The following is a 26,679-nucleotide window of genomic DNA, read 5'->3' as shown; positions in this document are numbered from 1 at the left end:
GTGAAAAAAGGTTTTGTCAAGAGATTTTCTTAGAACCTCATTATTCAAATGCTCGAATGTCATAAACGGGACAATTTAGATACGACTTGGAGAAGAAAGTGAATCCCCAGAATGTTTTCTCTCCCTCTTCCGTACATCTGACGAGCTGGAATCATAAAACGTGTACGCAGTCATCAAAATATCCCACGGCATTTATTTTGATATTCAACTAATCGTTTCAGCACTACTACTTTTCTTTTCTTACTATCTGCATGACTTTTCTCCTGAAAATCCTTATGATGCAGTACAGATGGTGTGTAATTTGCTGAGTTCTCTTTTATATCACAGTCACATCATTCTTCATGGAATCAGATGACAAATGCAAACTGACATTTGGGAGTCTCTGCTCTCCTCGGCAATCCCAATTTGTTCTGGAATTATTTTTCTCCTCATCTTCTGCCCGTATTAACCGAACCTGGCCTGTGCGTGTGCCTCTCTTGAAATAAAAAAAGAAAATAAAAGAGAAAAATCTGTTTTCGTATATGAGCCAAATCTTCTCCCGACCGCTTGTTTTCCGCCTGCAACGCACGCGTTGTGGCCAGCGCACAGCCGAGATGCTGCCTCTGCTCGTCAGCTGTCGGTTGTTAGTCGTATTGTTGCCTTCAGGAAACCACTTCAAAAGATGAAGGGGTTCTGAACAGATTTATAAATGTTAAAAGTTGCTCTGTATCACACGGAGCCAGGGCACAGGCTGCATCCTCCATCTCTCCGGCTTGTGTACCAAACACCACACAAAGGGGCAGAAAGAGAGCGAACACATTTCAGTCGTTATTCCAGCAGATGTTACACATCCTTCCAGAGAGGTGTCGTGTTATCGTGGTCAATGTGGCATTGCAAGCTTGATAAATGCCACTTTCATTCAAACAGAACCGATTTGGTCTTTAATTTTGCACTTTGACAAATCCTTCAACAAACTCTACTTTATTGTTGACTGGAGCAAAACATCTTTAATTACATCTAGAACTTGTTTTCCATTTTCCTGTGTGGAGAGTTTTAAAGAATGCAGCGTTTTAATCCACTGAATAATCCACTCAGCCGACTGCACTTTGAATCTAAGCTTTTTGCAATTTTAGAGATGCTGTTGAATTTCCTATCTACGAAAAAAAAACATGCAGCCAAGCTCCACATTGTTGTTCCAGGAGATACAGAATCTACTTTCTGTGACAACCCTCTGAAGCTGCAGGTGGAGACCCACAAAGTCAAGTTGGAAAGAACAAGAAAGAGTCGCAGGAAGAGAAAGGAGAGCAGCACAGGGACATACGAGTTGGAGGGATGAGCACCAAGCCCACACTGTGTTGCACATGTGTAATTTACTCACAAATTACTCTTGTGTGTGTGGGTAATTTTGTAAACTTTGCAAAATATTTTTAGGAACAACAAATACGACACCTCTGGTTAATAAGCTCGGGGTTAAGGGGCAAGAACTACCACACGATTGATAATGCTGTTGGGTTTTAAACATTGAATCGGGTCAAAATGACCCGAAGGCAACACAAGGGTTAAATAAAATGTAAAAATAAATTTAAAAAAGCATCCCCTCTAGCTGATCCCAACCGCACCAACGATTCTTCATACAAATCACGTTTGTGTTACGCTATATTCAACTCAAGTTCACTTTTAATTGTGTTATAATGAGAGAGCAGTCATACACTTGTTTAGCATTCATTCCTTTTACATTCACTTACACTCTCCTTCCATTAGTCATAGAATTAGTCTATACATTTGGGTCCCTGTATATTGTCCATGTACAACAACATGAGCGCAAATTTTTTATTTTAACCCGTCATGCTCGCCTGTTGAACTGAGATGAAAAAGAAAAAGAATACAAGTAGAGTTGTTCTAATACAGACACCAGAACTGGATAGCCTAACATTCTGGATCAAGTATTAATTACATGAGTCGACTGTATGCACCGATCTGAAATGAAGTTATCGTATCAAGTTACCAGTTCACTTACGCTGAAGGGGGCAACAACAAAAACATGTCACTTAACCGTGCACCCGGCCTGATCACTGATGCACATCTGCACACTAACGATCATCAAACAGTCCGTTGTTTCCACCTTTTTAAAGCGCACGCGTGAGCGCGTACGTACATTCAAAGTCACAGGAGTTTACACGGGGAACGGGTGGAGACTCTGGAAAAGCTGCGGTCAGCTATAAATAGCCCGGGCTCAAGCGCTGGTGCTGGCTGGATATTCCCAATGGTGTGATCAGTAGTTTGAGTGTCAGTGGTGGCCCGAGGCAGGTAGCCCTTGGGTTCATGTCCTGGTTATGGTCCAGTTACTTAGGCCCTCAGTTGACATCTTTTTCACACACACGCACACACACTAACATACCCACACACACACACACACACACACACACACACGTTGTCCGTCTCTCACTGCAGGTGTTTGGAGATAAATAGTACGTACAAATACAACCACGTGGAATGTTGCAGACCTGTTGATTTACAGTCTCTGCAGACATTTACAGAAATATCTAAACAAACATTTCCTGTAAACACGTGCAGGGGCATGTACAATACGCGTCAATATTTTTTCCTCGCAAATTCAGGTCTGTAGCTTCCAGCGTTTACTCATCGATGCTTTGTATTGATTCACTATATTCCACAAGTACTGGCTTAACAATAGAGTCCATACACTTCTTTTTCTCATTTTTTACAAGATCTTTTCTTAAGCTAAGAGGTATGTCAAAGTATCAGATGTAAGACACTACAAAAATGTATTTAAATACCTGAATCCTCCGTCTTCAAATTAAATGCGTTCAATACAAAACATATGAAGGAAAGTGAATCATTGCAATACCATGTTGCACACGGACATACGTGTCTAAAAAACCACTGAAAAAGTGATTCACACTCTGTTATTGACTGTCAGGCCACCGCAGCCAGATATCCGACTGGTATTATGTAATATGTTTCTACAACAGAACTGACAGGATAATGTATGTCACCAGTTGACACATCGGGAAGAACTGCACCAAAGGGAGCAGAAGTGCACAATGTAGTGACTGCATTCGAAACCAGATTAATGTTTTTCTATTATTGATCTTCTGACGTCAGCGTGCATGCATTGTTGAGTGCGTACTATACATACAGCTTGGAGCACCATCTCCATAATGTATAACTACAGTATGTGTGTACATGCATGGCTGTGTGTGTGTGTGTGAATACATTACTGTACACTGGATGAGTGATAGGGTTTCCTCATAAGCCGGTCTAGACCCTCGCATTCCACCCATATGTGGAGTCTGATGTATCCAAGCCGTTCAGCTAATCTGGGAAGAATGTCGGCTGCAGACACACATGTGTTCCATTAAGGCCAGATCTGCGTAAATAATATAACATGCAACAGCTAACGTTACAGGTAACTATACCCCCACAGCTGTGCCTTTGGCTTTGCAGCGCCCACCCTCCCCCCGCCTATAAAAAGGCAACGCTGGTAATAATGAGTAGATGCGTGGTGGCGTCGACGGTGCTTTAGGCTGCTGATTTGCAACGAAATAAAGGTGATGAATATGTATTCGAGAATAGAGCCAGACAGATTTGAATGGACACTGAGAATAATGAAAATCTGATGATATATCAGACGGTTATTATTTTTGCTTGTCCTTTTTTATTATTATATATACATAAACATTACTATATGTTTGATTACATTTATCGACTGGAGATTGTTTTCGGTTTCATAAGAGGTGATGCTGCCTGTTAAACATATATAGTGCTGTTAACTTTTTTCTCATCTGACAATATACACGCGTGGGCCGATAATAAATCGCAGTTGGCCTCGATTATATAATGTGGTGGTAGACGATTCAATCTCTCATTGTGGTTTAAAAAAAAGAATTCAACATTGCACTTATTTAAAAAATGTTGATAGTCAGACGCCGTCACATGCCGATATGTATTAGTATATAATCAGAATCATGTAAATCTGTACGAGAGAGGTAAAGTCTAAAGTCACATGGCAGGAGTCGTGCGTGAAAGCACATCACAGACCAATTTGCCCCCCCCCCCCCCCTCCACCCCTCCTCCCCTTCCCCCCATTGTTAGTGGTTCTACATCCAGACGGCCGTCATTGGCTCTCTGTGTTTATTGTCTGCCCGCTCAGCTTGTACCGATTGGCTCCGCTCTGCCAAGCGACAGGACAATGTTTGCTTTGCTGTCTGCCGGGGGAAGTCCCTCTTGTCCCCGAGCGGGCCCGGCAGCTACAGCAACTGATACAAAGTTCAGAGGATGCCAGCCTCTTCCTGGTGCGGTGCAGCATCTTCCTGTGGCGGCACACAACAAGTCAGTTAAAAAAAAAAGAATTACACACTTATTTCATAAAGTTTTTATTTATTTTACCTTTCCTTTCCTCACAGAGGATCACAGTAGCGTGAGAAAACAAGCGGCTCTGCCTTCTGCTCTATTTCGGTGTCAGAACTAGATTGTGGGTGTGCGGCATAAAGAAAAAAAGAAAGAAAAAAAAGTAGAGATGCTAAAACGGCTGGCAGCATCTGGTTCTGGTAGAAATATCACAGAAACCTAAAGCTAAGCCAGAAAGTGAAAGAGAGGTGACGAGGGTTAGAGCGTCTGGATCGAGGACTAGGAAACAGAAGGAAGGTGTCAGAGAACAAGTGGAGAGAACAATGCTTCTGCACTTGCAAACTGTTGCGAGGCCAGCGAGGAAATGTGAGGAGTTTGGCTGTTGCTGTTCTGGGTGCCAGCACTCCTAATGAGTCTGTCAGGGCCAGTTAGCATAGCCAGGCCTGCTTGTGTCCCCTCCAGGCCGCAGACAGCTGTTATTAGCCCCATAATGGCATGCCACAGGGCCAGATTAGCCTGGCACACTGGAGAAATATCAAACATTCACTTACTGCGGCTCCTTCGCTGGCTGGAGCAGCTATTCTGCGAGGCATTCATTTAGCCGCGATGCTGGCAAGCTATCTTAACTGGCCACAAAAGAAAAAGCCCCCTTTGAGCGATGTAGTTAGTGTACAGTTGCTCCTCTGGAAGAAAAGGAAAGGAAAATACATGTCGGCAACATAGCGGCTCATGTTTTGCTGGTTATTACTTTAAAATAGCTAAAATAGCAAATGAATACCTGAATTGGGATACATATGTCAATGTTTATTTTGAGTATAGGATAGTTGTGAATCTACATTTAAAATAAACATATTTCAATTCTAGAAGAGTAGTTTCTTTTGTGGGTTTTAGGTTCGTTGGCAGAATATAGTATATCGCTATCAGATATCGGGCCAACACGGACTCAGATAGCCGGATCAGGTATCAAGACAAGTGCTATTAAATTCTTTGTATCCATCATTTACGGGAATTGTAATACTTATATGCTGGATTTAAAAGGTGTACTCATCAATTGTTATTCCTGTCAATTATAAAAGATTGTTTACCAAGTTGCTAGTGTAGGAAGTATTATTTAATGATAAATAGCAATTGAGTAAATGTATTGAGTGGTTTTATTTTGTTTTACAACGTGTGGAAAGTCTGATGTCGCCTGACACATATTGATCCCAGTCGGGCACACATCTTTTTTATCAAACACTGGTGTCGGATTGGTTCCTCGTACCGGCCGATCCAGAGAACGTGTCAGCGGTGCATCCCTGCTCTGGACGGTGCAGCGCAGAGGAAAGTTGTAAACGAGAGTTCTCTTTAATAAACGCCGCGTCGTCATTATGCGAGTCATATCGACGAAAAAGCCCCCGCTGTCTACTCATCCGTTTTCACCTTTCATAATGAGCACAGGAAATCAAAACCTTACACAGCAAGTACTCGCACTGCCTCAGGGGATAGCCTGCCACTGTATACTGTGTGTGATCGGCCATTATACCAGCAGACTGTTTGTCCTGTGCTCTTCTTCGTAGAACTCTTCTTATACGGCATACATCGTGCTCTTTGAGCCTGTGATTTCACCTATATGTGTCTTATTACCCACGTTTTTTTGAATACTTTGCTGGCAGGTTTCACTCTGGGAATCGCCATGCATTTGGGGCCATAAACGCGATGTCTAAAATGTGTGTTTATGGCGTTTCCACTATAAAAGCTGAGGCCTGCTGCTACATTCACGTGTTTGTCTGCATTATGTGACCGTTTAGAAGTGAAAGGCGGGGCCAGTTATGGTTGGTTCGGGGATGTTTTTTCACTCAATTGTTAAATATAGTCAAATGATGCATGTCTTACTGCATAGCAATCGGAAGCCCTGCCCTTTTAGGTATTTGTGTCTGTGTGATTACACATGTGCTGCGTTTTGGTGTGGATGAGATGACAGAATGAAGGCTGAATAAAGAAGGCGGCGAGACAGAGTAAAGCAAGCAAACCATTAAATACCAGAGAGAGAGATAATGTGATATTTGCTCTAGATTGCTGCGCTGTGTTTTTTTCCCAACAATCTACATCCTCATAAGCAAACTGTACGTTTCAAATGTGGCAAAGCCATTACGCACTATAGCACGCAGGCGCCACAGCCATTACAAATATATACTCGTGTTGTATCCTCATATTCATGAGAAACCAGTTGGAGCATTTATTTTCAACAGCAGGCAGTGCACAGAAGCTAAAATGGACTCTCCCACACCCGAGAAAAAAAGGATGGAGCTGATTTGATCAATTATAATAACCACTGTTGAATAAATCTGATCACCAGCCTGTTGACCAGATGTTCAAGAAGAGAGATATTAATGTAAGAAACTCAGAACATCAAGGACTCACAGAGGTGCATTGGGATGTGGGAACCACGTCTAGCTGTCTCTCCCTGGCAGGGGACACTTGTTGCCAATGAGCTTGCCAACTACGTTGGGCTTGGTCACCATTGCTCCATCAGGCTGTGTTGCTGAAACCCACATCGGCAAGTACAGGGAGGTGCCCGGCAGCACACTCTAATAATCACCTATGTCACATATTATAGCAAGATGGAGTCAGTGGCGTACACAGTGGAGCCGGCTGCCCAACACAACAGCTTAGTTCCATTAGTGCCGCGACTGAGCCGACCAAATCCAGTTATTATGTGTGGTACAGCATCGTGCACTGATGTGATTTAACATGGCGGCCAATGGGCAGGCTGTCCTGCTTGGCGGAAATGTATGAAACCGGCGCTCGTAAACAAAATGAGGAGCGCGTAAAGAACGGCAGTACGTACGATCCCGACGCACGGATGGGAAAACAAAACTTCAGGAGCTTCGGAACTAAATCAAATCTGGATCTTCTATTTTGTTCTTCTTCTCGCGTTTGAAACGTTTTATCTACGCAAAGTGTCACGCTGGATTGAAGTTTCACGCTGAATTCACTGTAAAAAAAAAAAGAAGAAGAAGAAAAAAAGCAAGGAAACGTACTTAAAACCTCTCTCTCTCTCGCTCTACTCCTCCAGAGCAGATACGGTGCTGCAGATCGAGGTGTGAGGCTCTACAGTTCCCTTCCCATGCGCCCAAACCCTGACGGCAAGAGACTGCCCTCTACTGGGGTAAGACTACCCCCCCCCCAACCCACCCCCAACCCCCGCACACACACACACCCCTTCCACTCCTCCACCCCGCTCCCTCCCCCTTCCAAGGTCTCATCCATACCTACATGTACACACACATACCCTTATCTAAACAGTGAGAGCCAGCGAAGAGGCCTTCCCTCATCTGCACAACAACACTGTCCAAACACGGCAGCGGAGTGGCAGTTCAGAAGCAGGCAGACATCATTTCATGGGTTGAATTTGTGTGTGTGTGTGTGTGCTCCCTTTTTGGATTCCCAGCATCTGGGAAGTTCTCGATTCCCGTGATTGAAAGCTTCTGCGTTGAAACAACCGTTAAAGACGATTTCCGATATCTGGCCAGGAAACAACACAAGCCATCGTTCGTGAACTTGGCATCTTTCTCAACTTTACCGTGACTTCTTCCTCATCCTTTGACCCCCGCAACCCACTGCTTCTCACCTCATGGGCTCTGTCCGCGCTCACCCTGATAGACCTCAAACCATCACTGGCAGAGCTCCCAAGAAAGCACCTATTTGACTTGGTGGTTTGTGTGGTTTCAGCCTGATCGGCCAACCAACTGCCTCCTACTGGGTTGGTGTTTGCACAGAACAAAGGCATGTGGATGCAATGCTTCTGACCCATTTTTGTAAATAAAGGAAGGTCAAATGTTAGATACGTATGACAATTAAAACCTTATTTTTCAGATGTATTGCATCATCAGTCTACTTTTTCAATAATTGTTTGCCAGGAAAGGAGTTTTTTTTTAAGTTCAGTCAAGCAGCAGTTGCAGTACTTTGACTTTGACAAAGTGCTGGAACAGTAAGTCTGCTCTGTTTGTGACACCTTTCTTTCATTTTTTCAGAAAAAAAAGAAATCTTTCAGTCTTGTGAAAATCCTAATTAGAATCTAGCTCGCCTTGCTTTTTATGCATTTATGTAACAAAGGAGGGAAAATGAAAGAACAATGGAGCGAAAAGAGAGAATTTAATTTCATATGTCTCCCTTTTTCATGTTTCACTCCATGCAAGTGCTTTTTGAATTATCTCTTCTCTGCTCCGGGGCTCAATGAGAGGAAGAGTGGGTGAGCGAGGGAGAGGGGGAGACATAGACTGAGTGAAAGAGAGAGAGAGAGAGAGACAGATAAAGTGAAAGCTGTGTAATATTGTTGGTGCGCACCTTTTTTTAATTACAACAGAGATTGTATTGATGTCTCAGGCCACATGTCCTCACTCATTTATCAAGGGGGAGAATGCTAACAAAGCATTTCTACAAAACCCATCCTCTCCAAGGGCCGAGAATCATACGTTATCTAAAGTGAATATTGTTAATGCTGTTCTGCAGAGAGACCCACTTACAAATCATGGGAATGAGTTCCTTGTCACTACATGCATAAGGTAGTAAAGATATATTATATATATATATATACACTTTCTCTTGATCCTCTGTTGAGCGAATACATCTCTGCATCTAAATCTCGATGCAGAAATTGTTTTAGAGGCACATGTTTAAAATGATGGATACACATTAATGTAAGGGGAAGTACATTTCCCCAAATTGCCTGGTAACAATTTAAAGATTACATCTCTCACGAGCAGGAGAATTAATCATCAACAAAAAAGAGCAAACTAAACACAATTGAAAAGGAGACAAGATGCGCTTCCATTGCTTTCCTGTCATATCCTTTAGTCAGTCATTACCGTGGAGCGTCGGCAGAATGTACCTACAGGCTGCGAGGAGAGGAGGAGAGGAGGCGAGAACAAACACTTAACATGCAGGAGGAAACCAGACGTTTTTCCATTGCACTTATCAGGTGCTGCGGTGAGAGCAAGTGTCAAGGTGCAGCAGGTCCCTGCACCCCCCCCAACCCCTCTCACCCATCCTCTCCTTCCTCCCCTCTTCCTTCCCCTGCACCCCCCCCCCCCCTTATTTTCTCCTGATCTCTATCTCTCCCCTCCCTTTACCACCACCACCCTCCCCTCTGTTCAGTTAAAAGTGGGCTTGGCACTTCCGCACTGCCCCCCCCACCCCACCACCACTCTGTCAAACTAACCTCCAACTCCTGCTCTTCACCTCTATGTTTCCTGTCAAGGTGCACTGCCCACCTCCTCCTCCCCCCCCCCCAACCACTGGCTCTGCCCCAGCAACCTTTTCCTTTACATCTGTTATGGCTCTAAATGCCTACAGTTCCTTTTGTTGTTGTTGTTGTTTGATGCTCGGTGCAGAGGGCCCGACCTCAGTGCTCTGCAGAGATCTTGCAAGTCCGGCAACTTTGTGAATGAGGGTGGTGGTGGGGGGGGGGGGGTATTCATATTAGTAGCTTTAAAGGGAATCTCTGCCGTGCTCTTGATTTTTATGAATTCTGCTTACAAATGTTAATTAACATCTTCCAAATCACAGGTGCAGAATGTTAAGTGAATAAATCCACCAACCAACCGTCAATACTAACATACTCACAAACATTAACTCCCTTAAAATTGTCATTTTACGTACCCACAAGTTTTTTCCGTTAAGGTCCAGTTTTCAACTTCAGGGTGCTTTATATACAGATTTTCTGTTTACATTCACGGCTTCTCGCTAAATTGTAAACAGGAAAATGAGTCACTCTTATTATCCCAGCAAAAATAAATCTGGAAAACACGAATTATAACAACCTGTGCATGACCCTGACTTACATATTGTCACGACTCAAAAACAGGACCCAAGAGCACGACTCCACAGTTCAGGGCGATCAAAAGGGTTTATTTAAACATAGGAAGTCCCCAAAAATTCCAAAAAAACAAAGTACAACTTAAAGTTGCTGCTGAGCAGGAAACTAAGATCGGGTTTAGAAAAAACAGAAAATCACAGCTATGCTGGGAAAAAGACTTGATCAAAGTATAAACAAAATCACAACTATGCTGGAAACTGCAAACCAGGACAAAAGACTACACTAACATGAACAACAATTACTTAGACTAGACGGATCAGGACGAGACTCGAGACAAGACGATCTGACACAAGACACAGGGAGACACAGGCTTAAAATACAGGAGGAAATGGGGAACAGGTGGACACAATCAGGGGTGGAGCAGACAATCACACTAACAGGAAACACCGGGGCAGGAAATAAAGTTTCTGAAACGAGAGAGGATAGTTATTACAAAATAAAAGCGGACATGGAAAACAGGACTAAAACCTAAAACTTAACCCTCCTGTTACCTTTATATTTACTGACATATTTTACCCTTTGGGTTCAATTTGACGCCAGCAATTAAAACCTCCAGAAAATTATAAGAATTAAAATTGTTTTCCAAGTTTAAGTGTGAGGTACTTTATGTTTGTTTGTTGACTACCTAAATAGCCCTTTAAATATATAAAAAAGTTGATATTTCTTATATGTTTGACACAGTGAAAAACAGCCTGGGGTCAAATTGACCCGAAAGAACATCGACATTAAACATTGAATGGGGTCAAATTGACCCTAAGGTAACAGGAGGGTTAACATAACCGACGAGACATGACACATATTTACATGATGCTTATGACATATAATACTCATACATCGTTGCACGTGACAGCATCAGAACGTCAATCGTGTTGAAAAAGTATGAATTAAGTGCGATGTTGAATTATTTTAACAACAGCGAGGGATTGAAACGTCTATCGCCACATTACATAATCGAGGCCAACTGATACTTATTATCAGTCAGGTGAGAAAAAGTTGATGTCAGGTGAGAAAAAAAACCTAACCCTTTAATATATGTTTAACTGGCAGAATCATCAAGCATTAAACAGAACAAATCGTACCACTGTCGATAACTTGAATGTATGTCGAATGTATTTTCTTCATCTTCAAACATTCTGAAACTCTTGTTTCCATCCATGTTGCCTTGCCGTTGGTCTTCTACCTCTCGGCCTTGCTGCATTTCTTGGCATGTACCGCCACTTATAGATTAGTGTGAAAACACAGGTTACCTGTACGCACTGTATCTTCCCGATTCCACACCTTCTTAAAGTAGATTGGTGCCATTTCATCACATGGAAATATGTCCTGTGAATTACTTTTACACATTTCCTCGAGTACAACCATGATAATTTGATATCTTTGCAGACTTTAGGATATCCACTTTAATATGACACTCTGTGGGTTTGGCAGCACGGCATGAGTTTGCGAGAGATGCCCCACGAAGCTAAACTCAGCTTACCTACTAAATGCATGCACGGTGTAATGTGTTCAAGGTTTACTGTCGGACACAATTCAGTTCAATTAAATGAAATAATGAAATGCAATTAGTGTTTGACAATCCCTCCATGCTGCTGCAGTGGAGCTTTGTTTGAGCTCAGGCTGGAGAAGCATCGGCGTATTCTTTGCAGGGAGTCGAACTGTTTGATGTATACCATTGTAGTTGTTGTTATTGTTGTTTTAGCTCCACTGCTTTGACACTGATACTTAGGGCGAAGGTTCAGAGAAGACAGGACGGTTTCAGGACTATCTCTTTCTCTGTCTGTCTGTCTCCCATGGTTTCTAGATGCTCTCTCTCTCTCTCTCTCTCTCTCTCTCTCTCTGCTTTGTCTCTCTACATCTTTCTCTCTTTTTCCAAGCTGATTTGGAGCCTTGCATAGTCAATTATGTAGGGAGTGAGAGATGGAGTGGGGGCTCCGGCTCCCATATTTTTGTGCGATATTAATATTGCATGAGCGCTATTCTGTAGCGAATATCTAAGAGACTGCCTATTAAGGCAGTAGCAGGAGGAGAATGTGACAGACACACACACACACACACACACACACACACTGTACATACATGCATACACACACACAGACTGCCAGAGAGCAGGGGTGAATCAGTCAGGATCATACACAGGTTGTTATAATTAGTGTTTTCCAGATTTATGTTGGTGGGATAATAAGAGTGACTCATTTTCCTGTTTAATATGTCATGTTTGTTTATCTGACAAGGTTCATATTGCGCTGTACAGTCGGCGTGCTTGATGTTGGTGGGAACTGAGTGATGTTGCACTGTAATTGTGCTTAGAATGGAATATTTTAACTAACTCACTGAATAAACAAACAAAACAGAGACACCAAACAAATGCCTGCTGTAAAAAAGAAAATTGCCAAGATAATTGTGATGTTGCAAAGCAGCAGTGACGTGACGGCGGGCTATTTATTTTCTGCTGCTGGTCGGGTATCAGTGATGCATACAGCAAGTGTCAACAGCGGCAGGCTGAGAAGGTCCCTACAGCGATGAATGAGGGACTCACTCAGTGCGTTTACATGATGGTATAATTCGAATCTTGCTTTAGTCGGACTATGCTATCTTTTGGGGGATCTGCTGTTATCCCAATATACATGGCAGTGAGTAATTCGAATCATTGGCCGAAAGCATGTCATATCCGATACGATAGGTGGCGCTGTTTTCATTACAACTCGTGGTGATACAGCCATTTCCGCTTGACCTCTTCACCACGACCAACAACAACCAACAACTACAACATCAACATTTCGAGAAAGATGGCGAACAGAGAGCAAGGCGAAGCTACATCCCTCTACTATTCTTGCATGATGTTAATAGTGACATTATCGTCTCTTTCGACTCTTTCGACTTCCGGGTCACGACATGGGAGGGAGGGAGGGAGGAGGGCGGCGGGATCTCAAGCATGCGCAAAGACGCAAAGTCCAGTTCCGAATTCAATTCACCGTTACATGCCGCGATAGTCGAATGATCAACCGGATCGGATCGAGTTATCCAGGGGTGTTAATCGGATCGTAGTCGGACCGCACATAGTCGAACAAAGGTGTTTACATGAAACGGATACTTCGATTTGAGTCCGACTAAGCCAGTTATTCGAATGCATGTAAACACGGTCACTGTGGATACTTGCTGCTTTTTTAGATGCCAAGTGGCGGTTATGCCGAATGGCCTGTTATAGACGTCTCGTTTCATGAATACAGATTGTCAGAAGCAACTGTTTTTAAGGTGTCGTGAACATAAATCTCAGTCATACAGTTTAAAAACATAATAACACTTCTCATTTGTTTTAACAACAGAGTCTTTTTCTGACAGGATTTGGAGAACATGTGGAAGGGGTCTTCCTTTACAGTATTTCCCTTCTTGCAGTTACACTGCCAGCTCCTATCAAGAGCCCAGAGAGCCCGGCCAGGAATCCACACAGCCAGTTTGTCCCGAGCCCAGAAGCGTCACGCTGGGCCCGATGTCGAACAAGCGCTTGGTGACCTTACAGCACCAGCTGGAGTTAAAAGAAGTCTTTAAAGGGCCGATTCTCTACAGTAATATGCCTCAAAGAGTCTGGATTAAGGCCCACTTACCCTCGCTAAAATGTAACAAACGTGTGAAAAAACATCACAGACGAAGCCAATGTAGAGCGAACAATGGAGAGAGGAAGAAGAGAGGGAGAGAGAAAGAGAGAGAGCTACGAACGAACGGCAAAGAAAAGAAAGGAGAAAGAAAGTGAGGGAACTCAACATCTTAACACCCCCAATCCCACCCCCTCCCTACCCGATATATCAATGTAGTTGGCTTTCTCTGAAATTCAAATGGCAACAGGGGAAGAAAAAAATGATAAGAAAAAAGAAACTTCTGGCTTTGGGAAGGGAGAGGGGGGAAGGGGGGGGGTGCTGAGAAAAAGACCTGTCATCTATGTATTAGTGCTCTGTAAATATTACATGAGCTCCACATTCGCTCAGTTGTTTGGCATTACTTCCACTGGATGGGTATATTATTTGAGAAACCATGCCTTGTTTATGGAGAGGCATGACCTACTTCCAGACACTCCTCTCTTTCTCTGGTATTTTTTCATTCTCTCCCCCCATTCTCTCTTTCCCCTCACCTCTCTCTCTTTCCCTTTCTCTCTCTCTCTCTCTTATTCACTCTCAATCTTCGCAATCTCAACTGGTCGTCCCTGCTGAACAATTACAAGGCAGAGAGACCCAAATGGAGATGTTTGTAGAAAACAACATGTGTATAATTAAGGTTTAATGAGCTCTTGTCAGGGTGGAATGTGCAATTAGATTGGTAATAAAAAAATCTGCCTGAATGCGAGTGGCAGAGTCAGCATGGCAGTGAATGAAAGAACAGAGCATTATTCTGAGCGCTATTGACAGAAGTAGATGCTGCTGGATGCTGCATTTGGATTTAAATACATAGTGAGATCCCAATTATAGAAAGGATTTTTTTTCTTTTTCTGGTGGTGCTATATTGTGCGTTTTTTAAATTACTGTACTTACATACTGGACTAGTTTTCATGTGGAAACAATTTCTAAACAGCTGAAGTTCTGCTTTACTGCTGCAGAATGAAGAAAAAAACAATCATCGGAGGAGGTAATAAATGTCATTGGACGCAATAATATACAAATGATGCTTAATTAGAGAGCATTCAGAAAGCATATACCTTTGGCAACTTGTTGTTTTAAAAAAACGCGCAAATGCGTCCGATTTATGACCACAATTATGGCCACACAAGTTCATCATGTTAGCTGTAGCACCATCTATATGTGAGATCAGGGCTGGAGCAAGTGAAGGATTTTATTATCAACCAATGTGCCTATTATTTTGTCTCCACAATGTCAGAAAGTATTGAAAACAAATTGAAATATATATTTCTCAGCGCTGCTGTAGCTGTCTGTTCTGCTAGCGCCGTTAGCTGCCTGCTGCCGCCTCACCCGTCGCCATGTTGAGAGCCGTGTGGAGACAATCCCTCGATCGTGGAAATTCTCTGAATTTGAAATTGGAGAGAGGAACCGTCGATTATTTTCCACGATCGCAATCTTCTCTTAAAGCGAACCACAGTTGCCATGTGCACATATTGGAAAATAAAAAAAATAAAAAATGTAAGCAACATCTGGAGTCTTGTAGAACCGTCCAAAAACAATTTGTTCCTGTGTGACACTAAGGTTAGACAGAGAGACAAACTGAAATGAAAACATTACCTTGAATGAAACAAATACGCACCAAAAAAAAAAGAGTATTTAATTTATTGATTTTAAACAGCCCTCAGAGTTTCTCTTTTGGGAAAAGACACTTTTCCACCAGACCCTGCATCTTTTAAATAAGACAGGTACTTTCTGCTCTCTTTTTCCACTCTATTTCTTTTTTTCTTGACTTGGTGAAATTGCTGCTTGTGGGTCTGGTGGAGAAGATCCACACACACAGAAATCATGTTTGGCTCGTTCTGAATTACTTGACTTGACTGAAAGAGAGGGCCCTTTGTTGGCTTCCTCTGGGACTGCCCTTGAAAGGCTCCTATTGTGTGGTAAGCACTATGATATAATGCAAGTGGATTTAATAGATTTAATGGAACATGCAGACATGGTTCTCAAGCCCTCGTGTGATGAGAAACAGGCGGTTGTTAGGAGATCACAACCACATCTTAAAGAAATGAAATGTCAATGTCGCGTAGCTCCAGTAGCGTGTTAGGATTTTATTTTTATGGTAAATATTTGTGGTTGTTCATGTGGCGAAGAAATCCACTGCATTTAATTTTACATTACCAACAGTCATATCTTGTTTCCTTTCGACGTCTTTTTTTCGATTTCTGTATGGTTTGATTGGAAGTCAAGGTTAGGCAGGAGCGGGGGGAGTTGAATGTCAGTGACGTGTTTGCTTTGTTTTCATTGTCTTAACAGGAGCACAATGGTACGATTGTGAGGCCATCTGAAACCCGACACCTACCCAGAGCTTTCTGGGGTCAGAGGTGGGGAGATGTGTGTGCCTTTAGCCCGACGAACCATGCATTTGGAAAGACCCACAACCCAAAGAGTAATCCAACTAGCATACCATCAAAACCATTCTCGCTCCGCCGGCTCGCCCACATACCAGATCTGCGTCTAAAACGCTCTCATTTACCAGATATGAATGATGCTTTTTCCCCCTCTCCATCTCGTCGAAGCTTTGTAATCTGTCTCATTATTTTAAGGTGCCATTTGAGGAGGGGCCAGCCCCTTGAAACCCTTCAGTGTGATGGACAAGACCATAAAGCAAAGCAATAAACCTGAGATGAATGTTATATCTTAACACTGATAGAGGCAATTAAGTCCATCATAAGCGAGAGAGGGAACACTCTTCTCTGGGGACTCATTCACTTGCATGGTTTAACATGATTCCCAGCGAAATCCCTTATTTTATTTCTCCTCTCAGCCCATAGCTTACAGTCGAGCACAAATTGAGCTGATGTGTTTCTTTTTTTTCCACACAATTTGGTCATTCGGTCTGATCTGCCCTTTTCTGTCTGTCTGTCGTCATGTCTCTCTCTCTCTCTCTCTCTCTCTTTCTCTCTCTTGCTATCTCTCCCTTTTCTCTCTCTCTCACTCTCTCTCTCTCTCGCCTCCCCATTTCGCCGTATTTGTCATGGTAACGTAAAAAAAAAGAAGAAATCTCAGCTGCTCCAATTCATTTCGTGCTCTTTCAGTCGAGAAAGAAGGGCAATTCTGTTTTTCCTCACTGGTTTCTGTGTGTTGAGGTTTAAAGGTAATGAAGACCATATTTCATCTGCATGGAGTTATATGACTGGGCGTGGCTGAGCAGGTCTGTTATGGGAAAATAAATATCATGGAAGGTCTAACTTTGTTATCCTTATCTCGCTGGCATCAATGTGTGTATTATTGGACAGGATACATTACACAAACATGTCGGCACGCATGCAATGTGCACACATTTGAAGCTAAGTGCTTTAGTTGTCTATACAGCATACAAACACACACTCATATAAGGAACACATAAAAGGTAAGATACACATGCAGAGATATCAACACATGCACACAGGCAATCCATATTTACAGCACACCATCCCCCAAACTCTTGCTTTGCTTTGTGTGTGTGTGTGTGTGTGTGTCTGACAGCGAGTCACTGAATGCTCTAATGACCACAGTCCTGACACAGGTGTTTTGACTGCTGCCTCTTTGCATCGGCACATTGATTGACATGTGATTAGTTACGCTGGGATGAAAAAATAGACTCCTTCACTGTAACCATGAAGGAGGGTCAAGTCCTGTTCTCTCTCCGTCTCTCCTGCCTCATCTTCCACGAAATCTAAAACATCCCCGGCCGCAGTTGCTGGTTGTGTGATTTGGTATTCCGGAGGTACAGTAAAGAGCAGCTCGGAGACCTCATGAGAAAAAGCTCCTCGCGCACATCAATGCAGGTTAGCGCCGCCGTGGCACGGAATTCAAAGTAAGCATCGTATAGGAATAAAGAATGGATACTAAATTGATCTCAAGAAAGAAATGCTTTTTTTGAAAGCAGAGCTGCACCATCCCGCTACTGACCCCAGTAAGTGGATCCTGTATTGACCAAAGTTAACTGATCCACATTAAGTCAAGTTAATTGGTCAATTTCAGTGATAAAAATCACTGTTTTTGCTATATGTTACACATAATTCAGTTACAGCAGACAAGTGGTGCAAGGTAATATCTTGAGTGTCCCAATGAGTTCCACATTGTGAGGTTATACTGTTAACCTGAGAAGAGAACAATGGACACTACTGGCAGATCCACAGACTCAAGTTATCGGCACATATGCATAAACATACTCGCAGAAGTCAACCTGACAACAACCCAAAACATAGAGATATCCAAAATCTATGACCACAGATTCATATGCAGCACAGAACACAAACTAGGTGCTATGTATAACATGACACAGGATTAAAAGAACATTTCTTATTTTCCAGCGCGGCACTGAGCATAGGACTCAACACCGAGAATACAGTGTGAACAGAACCAATTTATTTCACCTTTATCACTAGGAGTACAAATTTGATCCAGAATCCTATTTTTTACCCCACTTTCTAAAAAAGTTAAGGATGAACTTATTCTCTAATGAATGGATACGATTGCGATGCCGCTGTAGATGCGAGTCCCCGTCTGAAGGGAAGCTACATTTCTGGCATGCCGTGTTCCAGTCAACAGTTGTTTTATAACCTCTAAGACTGTGGTGCACTTCTTGCTTCAAACTGACATGGGTTTGGCTTCATGCAAACACAAAGCTATTAATAGCATCGCTCCCACTTTATTTTCTCCCTCCCATTCTCTCCCTCTCATGTATTTGCATTTCTGCAATGCAAACAGGAGTCTGGTGTCAAGTGCGTCAGTGGTGCAGGCCGTACTTGTCCCCTCTCTTTCTCGAGCCTCAAATCTAACTCACAATTCCGTTCCCTCGCTCGACACGACTCCCCCCTCTCCTCCATCTCACTGTAGCTTTCCACCTCTCTCTCACCTTCACCCTCTTTCCTCCCCCCCCCCCCCCCCTCTCTCTCTCTCTTCTGTGTTTTCCTTTGCTCAATTGTTTTGCTGTAGATTTGGTCGCTATGATTAATGACCTCAAAGCCTCGGGAAAGCAAACAGAGAGAGAGGGAGAGAGAGAGGGAGAGAGAGAGACAACAAGCTCGCCCTTCCTTGACAAAACCTCAATTTTTCTCTCACGTCACCTGTTCGTATGTTCACTCAGAGCACGTTATGAGATCGATTCATAACGAGTCAGATTAAAACAAGAAAAGATTTGATCTGTTTTGTTTTTTTAGCGGATTGCTGAAGTTAGTGCCGTTTTTTTCCAAACAGTTCGTTGTTGCAAAGTCCCATACATTAATACATTGTTATTATTCAGTTTATTTGGCTCCTTAGATGATTAAAGTTGTTATCATGCATCTCTATATAAATGCACTGCATGTACAGATGTTGACATTATTTCCCAACGCTGTGTGTTGAACTAAAAACGGTAAATGAGCGTCAGAGCAGGAGACCACTGAAGAAATGAGCCTCTTGCTCAGAGGTCAAACTAGTCACACTCGGAGGCGGTCAGCGTCTTGCTCAAGGACACTTTGGCGGGGTAAATGCTTGAATATGGTGGATTGTTAGTTGACCGGGTGACTTTATAACACAAACTAAGCACATGCGATAGCCATTATTCCATATTATTTCATAAAAAATAAAAAAAATCCTATTTTTGGAACTACTACTGTGAAGTACAATATGATATCATTTAGCTGGTTATTTCAATTCATAAAGAACAGAATAAAAACGTATTGAAAACGGATGAAAACAAGAATTAAAGATAGACATAATTTGCGATCTTGACAGGGTTTGAGGTTGGAAATAATTATTTCTACCGATTTGGATATTTTTTGTTATTCTAACAACTCAGTGACTTGAGCGACTCCTTCACATTGTGCTGCAGGAGTACCACCACAGACTCCGGTTTGCTCTTTGACATTCTGTACAATTGCTTTCCACTCACCCTTTTTTTTGCTCATCAACATCTGGTTTGCTGGTGTGAAAATTACCTATTTCATGTTACTGCCACTTCTAGCACGATGTGATTAGGAGAGCAAGTAAAACCGTTTTCCAGGAGCAATAAAGATAGTAATTTCATTTGCAGAATACAATGATTATTCCTCCAGCAAACTAATAGTGCTATCAGACAGAAATCATTGCACGAGAAGTAACCGCTCCATCAGAGTCCAAATGATAACGTGGAAATGGAATTGAGGCTTCAAATAGAATAATGGTGCAAGGATTTGTCTTTGCGCTGTAGTTTGTTTGGTGCTCTGAGTGTGTCATGTAGGAAGAACCTAACAAAAAAGCAAGTTAACTTTATAGTAGAGGAATCTGACTGATTCTATTTGAAAATATTCCCAAAACATCCTCCAAAAAGGGTTTGTATTGACCAACTGAACAACTTCATTACAGTAGAGTTACTCCCTGGAACACATGGCTTGTTCACATGAGGTGAAAGATGGCTCTCAAAACATGTTTGGCCCCTGCACACAGTTTGAGGAACAACCCCAGCACGTTTACCGTGGGCACATGCACGTCCCGTTACTTGACCTTACAGTCGCAGCGGTAATGCAGCTGAGCTCACTTGAGGTGGGTTTTGTTTCCACATAAATGGCTGGTGCCAAATAGTGTCAGAGAGAGAGGCACGGAAGGCCTTTGGGAGAGTGAGTGTGTGTGTGTGTGTGTGTCTACATGTTTATATGCCGTGTGTTTCAAGCTGCGGCCTCTGGCTATGACCCCAGTGTTAATCACACTACAGCCAGAACAACCACAGGCTCTATCACCACGGCTGCTGCTTCAACCCTCCTCCTCTCCTCTCGGATTCTATCTCATTCATGCTCTCCGTCCTCTGTTTTTGTTTCTCTCTCTCTCTCTTCCCCTCGCACCCCCCATTGTATCTTTCCTACGATACTTACTCCCACATCTCCGTGATCCCTTTTAGCTCCTTCACCGTGAGCTCAAGGGTACACCCTCATCTTTTGTTTGAGGTTATAGTGAGTCTCCTCTTTTAGGCCTTTTGAGCTCTCCGTTTCTGACTTCTGGATTAGCGGGGTGGCCCTTGTCCTTGTTTCTTTGGCAAAGTGCAACATTGTTAAAGACTGTTCTCACCTCTTGGTGTGTAGTCGCGGTCCCTGGCCGCTAAAAGTGCTGTTTTGTTATTGGTTGCCCATGTTGGTGGTACTTGGCTAAATGGGAAACAGCCTCTGTGTCCAGTCTCTTTCCTACATCTCAGTACTCGTCAACTTCTGTTATGATTGATGGTCATTATCGTGCGTGGCGGTCATTGTAACGACCTCCATTCGAAAGACAAATGACAAATCAGAGCGAGGAGCGTGAACCTCTGACAGCTTTCCGAAATAAAGCGACACTTCAAATTTGGAATCATCCCGAAGACTTTTGAGCCTGACCGAAGGTAAACACGAAAAAGTAGGTCCCCCCCGGATAATCCCTGTAGCCGTTGCAGCGATCTGCGCGGCGCAGCAAATCAATTGCTGGGTCGACTCCCGGCTGACTTACCTGTCATGTGTCCTTTCATTATGCTAATGTCGCCTGTGATTTGATTTAACCGGCCAACTCGCTGACTGACTAACTCCACGGCCGTCGGTGCAAGTGTTGTGATTACCGCTCTGTTGTGCCTTTTGTCGCCCTGTGAATAACAGCGCTGAGGTGTGCACACACACACACACACACACACAATCTCAGGCTTTCGGCAAGCTTAGACGAAGAGTGTGAGTTACACAAGCTTTGACAGGGCCTAATTATATGTGTCTCTAATGAACTGTAATTACTGACATCCACCAGAGCATCGAGGTCTCTAAGCCGAGGACTCGCAGTCATTAGGCTGCTGTGTTACTGTTTCTGTGTCTCCACTGACTGAAAATCGCTGTTTTTCTCACTGTTTTCTCATCTCACTCTCTCTCTCTATTTGCCTCTCTCTCTCTCTTTCTCCAGTTTGATGGTGAAAACATGTACATGAATGAAAACAACCATGACTTCCTCCCACCAAACCAGGTGAGTCCAAATGGCCTCTAATGGAATACCTGCTCTTTTCCCCTCTTCCTCTTATTTCATCTGTTCCCGTGATTGTGAGCGCAGCCATTTTCATTCCACCGTTGTTCATGCTTGTTAGAACGGACGACAAATTGTTTTTACTGAAACAACCACAGTGAGATTTATATGACATCGGCTGAAAGCAAAGGGACTGAAAGCTCTCCAAAATAGTCCAATTAGTTCACCGATGTTTTATGCGGACAGACGTAAAAGGAAAACAAAACTATTCACTGCATTCTGCGCTCCATGGGTGAAATATTCCCCTGGGATAGTAACGATAATGTATAATAATATGACTGTTAGTGTTCAAAGAGTCGAATAAACTGAAACACATTTCCTCTAGTCCCAGAACCTGGACTATAATTACAAATCACTGCCAAGGATCCTCGCTTTTATTGTTTGTGGTTTCTTTGGATCCCCCCCATACGTTGTTACCTTGGCAACAACTACTACATATCCGAAGGAAAATGTACATACTGTCGATACATGTTTGCTCTTAATATAATTTACGACCGTAAACACTGTAACACCTTGATGCCTTCATGGCTAACCCAATAAAATAACATAAAAAAACAAATATGAGACATACAAACACGAAGACAAAATAATAGTAACACAGTAGAATAATAAGAACATATGAAATTAATTTCCACACCCAGTCTACAAAGAGAGTTAAAGACTAGTTGTGATCATTTATGATGAATTATTTTTATTTTTCCACGAGATTGTGAAATACACTAATGATTTGGCTGTTTTAAAATATGAACATAGTGATTCCTCCTCTATACAAATGAAATATGTATTGTCTACTATACACTGAAAGCTGAAACTGAATCTCTCCCAGCATGCGCTGGACAGGTTGCTAGTCCATCACAGTCAGATTGCCATAACCACATTTCTGCTAAGTACAGGAGGAGGAAACCAGAGAACCCCAAAATATCAAAATTCCAAACACAAAGTGCTCGGACCTTCTTTCTGTGTCAACCATTAAACTACCTCGAACCATCATAACGTTCAAATTCACTTCATTCAAATTATACAACCATTCCCTGTGCACATAATATTCACTTTGGAAAAAGCCAAGCAGAAAGCGCTGCTTCGCTCTGAGTGAGTTTTGGCCTCATTGCAAAGGATTTATTAAGTTTGAATAGAGGGGGAGTCAGCACTCTTCTGCAGTACATGGCGACCATGTCGCTGCCAGATACACTGGAGCACAGCTGGTCGTGAACAACTGGGAGACCATATGGTTATGTTTGGACAGGGGGATTTGTGGAGTTTGGGAATAAGCCCATCTGACATACACAGGGGAGCAGGGAATTTGTCCCTGTCTCTTGCAATTATTAGAACCGACCCATCGGCTACAGTAGTTCTGTGTTTCTGTTACATTTGCTGTTTTGCTTAATTTCTTAATGCCCTGGCTTGTTAGAGCATGGCTCAAGGCCCAGAGCGGGAGACAGAGCTGCCTCTGCTGTTCCTTGAACTCAATTCCCTCAGTTTGTTTAGATAACTCGGACGACACATATGTCTGTTACAAAGTGATTTTCGGTTGGATAGTGCTGTTATCCGACAAATGTCTCAATCTGGTACTTGGCCGTCTAAATCATCTTAAGAACCACTGCTTCTACCTGCCAGTTGTATTCCGCGCTTGTACTTCCACTGCAGCGCTGATTGTCCGATTACAAGTCTCGCTGATGTGCACAATGTTTTTTGCTGAATTACTGAGGGACAGATAAAACATCGCAAATGTGGCATGCAAGATATAGACAGAGAGGGAGAGAGAGAGAGGGAGAGAGGGAGCAAAAGGTGTCTATCAAGGAAGCAGGAGAGAAAGAGATGGAGGAAGGGAAAGGGCGAGCAACACAGTGATGGGATGAGAGAGGATTTTGCTTTGCTCTGTGTTGTACTTTGTTGACTCAAGATCCCCTCATATTCGACATGTGCCTCGCTCTATTCTCCGCTTCACCAAGTTCAGCCTCTCCTTCCCTCTGACAGCTTGAATCAGGGAGAGCCTTCGGGGTGGGCACGCACTCTGACAACAAGACGTGGAGATGGAGAAAGAAATGGGACAGAATCGCTGATCTGCACCTCCTCATTCTACACTTTGGACAAATTCCACACATATTTTTAAGTATGTGGACTGGACGTGACTAAAGTATACGCAAAGACTGAGAACGCTTCACTGGGGAGGGCGCTGCCGCTGTTGCACTCTTTTCCCGCATCGTGCACAAATTGGACGGCGGTGAAACAGCTCGAGGAAGATGTTGGGAAACAATCCAATTAATAGGAAATCTTTCTGAATCATAAATAATAGTGGGATGTCCCAAATCCATTCCACATTCATATTAAAGTAAAATCCCATTTCCTGTGTGAAATCCCATTTTAAAACAGGAAATTGTGCAATGCTTGCGCCGTCAGATGTCAATCAAACTGCTGCTTTAGAATTCAGCTGCCAATTAAACGTAACAAAAGAGGCAGCAACATTTTTCTGAGATGTTTACGGGAGCGGTGACACCCACTATTAGTTTGACATTTTATCCAGCTGTGGGTATCTTCTCTTTGTACACTGCATCGCGGGAGAATGCTGTACATCAACAGCACACTGTTAAACAAATATAATACTCAGAAAGTCTCCAGTGTGAACAAACTCACTCACTGCCTGCTCAGACCGGGTGTGCACTATAGATTTGGGACACAGTTGCAGTTTGATTGATGTCTATCAGCGTATATGTTGCATAATTAATACAAATCGGTAAAGTGCATTGATTTATTCCATGCTAACGGCAGAAAATACTATACAGTTCATATTCTATTCGAGTAAGTGTGCTTCACTGGGATCGGCTGTGTGACTGCGGATGTTTTTGCGCTCGTGTCGTTTGTGCCGAGGTAAAAATGCACTCGGTGAAAGTAACAGACGGAAAACACAGCTGCAGGGATCATTTTTTATTAATTAGTTTTACTCCTGAATAAACGTTTTGCACGGCATATACAGTAGCTGCACTGTTCTCAATATGTTCCATGTTGAATAAAAACAAATCATACTGCCTCAAGCTCACTTTTCTCTTGCTTGCTGCTTTATTATCTCACTTTACTTCTCTACCTCTCTTCCTCTCACTCTCTCCGATTCCCCCATTTCGGCTCCTATTCTCACCCCGTTTCTCTGTCCCCCCCCCCCCCCCCACTGCATTTAAATGCATTTGGGTCAGCGGTTCCGCCTCCAAACTGTGAAAGTGTGTCTTGGCTGTCTCTCACTTGAGTTTCTGCATGTCATCGTTCTATTTAATCTGGATCACCTATATAGATACATCTTATTCCACCATCATATAGGAGGACAGACGCATGCCCTGTAACTATTGAACAACTGCATGGTGAGACGCTTTGATGGGTACGTTCTCATGAGTCACAACGAAACGGGGTCAGTGCCATTGTCATATCAATGTTCCCATAAGCATCGTAGTCTGACCCTGTTTAGTTCTCTGTGGTGTTTCCTTCAGTCTCTCTCAACCCCCCCCCCCCCCCCCCCCAGCAGAGCGACAACGTGTTAGTGATTCAATGACAAGGTCACGGACCTTGGTCGTGCCATCAACAAGCTCTTTGTCTGCCCCTGTGGCCACTGACTATTGTCGTGGCAACAACATATGACGGCGTAACCAACGTCGAGGAGCTCCGGCTCGTTCCGGTGTCTTTGCAGAGGTCTGATCTGCCCTCGAGCCAACAAGAGCCGATGAGCACAAGGTGGAGAGTCGTTTTTTTTTCTTCTTCTTCTTCTTCTTTATAATCAAGGTCTAAAGCGCACCTTCACCTGAAGTGTGATTTCTATTAAACAGAAAAGTACGGTGCGACGCGATCAAAGATAATGCACGGTGAGGATGTGTTCTCATAGCTCCGCAGCAGAGTAAAAGAAACTCGACACTTCATCAGCACTTTACCTTGACAATGCTGTGCTTTGATGTCTTTCTGCCTGACTTATGAATTCATTTAGCAGAACTGCTGTTGGAGAGAAATATGTCACAGGAATAAGAAGAAGAAGAAAAAAGAACACGAGGAGGAAATGGAAAAGGGGGAAGGGGGGGAGAAACTGCACGGGGGAATAATTCGGCTAATGGAGTCACTGTTTGGATATTCAGCAGAAGTAGGAACAGAGATTATGATCTTGCAATTAGCGTAACAAGGTTTTATTGATTGGCTGCCGCTGTAGCTTCTTTGCTGCCAAGACGCTGCATGTGGTTTTAACATGCACAGTGTGTGTGTCGCCCAGCCAGTCACACGAGTTCTCCCACTACGGGAGCAGAATCCAGCTCCGTGTTCCCATCGAGCTGCGGCCATTTACCGAGCATCAAAGCTGAAATATTATGGATTGCCGAGTTGAAAGGGTCCGTTTGAATGCCTGATGATAAAGTGGAAGGCATTTGCATTTTCCACTCACTTTTAAGTTAATGCGTTTCCCCCCCCCCCCCACCCCCCATCCTCTTTGAGTAAAATGCAGGTATTAAAAAAATGCAGCTTCTGGTAACGAGTGATTCGGAAATGTTGGCTTCCCGTTTGACATGCCGGGAGCTCGCAGGTGATGCTTTAACGGCAAGTTTGATGCTTTTTCTCTTCTCGGATATTTTATCGTAAGTCGTTGCTGGCAGGGATTCTACCGGCCCCTTGAGTGTTGTAATTGTAATTAGGTCGCCGCGTGAGTGCCAGCGGCAGATTTCTGAGACACGGAGAAGCAGAGACGGCTTGGACACCGAAGATGTTTTTAGATGGCAGCAAAACAGATGCGATTATGATTAAGTTTAGAAAACACCCCGACAGAGTGAACTCACAATGAGGCCTTCCTGTTGTGTTTTTCTATTCTTAAGTGTTTTTAATCAT

The 26,679-nt window shown here is 43.2% G+C and overlaps 1 protein-coding gene across 2 annotated transcripts in view; it reads left to right on the top strand.

Annotated features, from left to right (window-relative positions):
• Positions 1–26,679, top strand: part of tox2 (TOX high mobility group box family member 2) — a 95,470-nt gene that overhangs the window by 28,272 nt on the left and 40,519 nt on the right. For both annotated transcript variants that reach the window (XM_056437989.1, XM_056437988.1), the window contains exons 2-3: positions 7,406–7,498; positions 21,721–21,780. In XM_056437989.1, the coding sequence (XP_056293964.1) occupies positions 7,406–7,498; positions 21,721–21,780 (153 nt within the window). The remainder of the gene's footprint in view (positions 1–7,405; positions 7,499–21,720; positions 21,781–26,679) is intronic.

This window comes from Pseudoliparis swirei, chromosome 18 (genome assembly GCF_029220125.1).
Source record: "Pseudoliparis swirei isolate HS2019 ecotype Mariana Trench chromosome 18, NWPU_hadal_v1, whole genome shotgun sequence".
In the NCBI taxonomy this organism is placed as follows: domain Eukaryota; kingdom Metazoa; phylum Chordata; class Actinopteri; order Perciformes; family Liparidae; genus Pseudoliparis; species Pseudoliparis swirei.
Note: the sequence above shows the minus strand (reverse complement) of the source record. Positions and strands in the feature narration are given on the sequence as shown.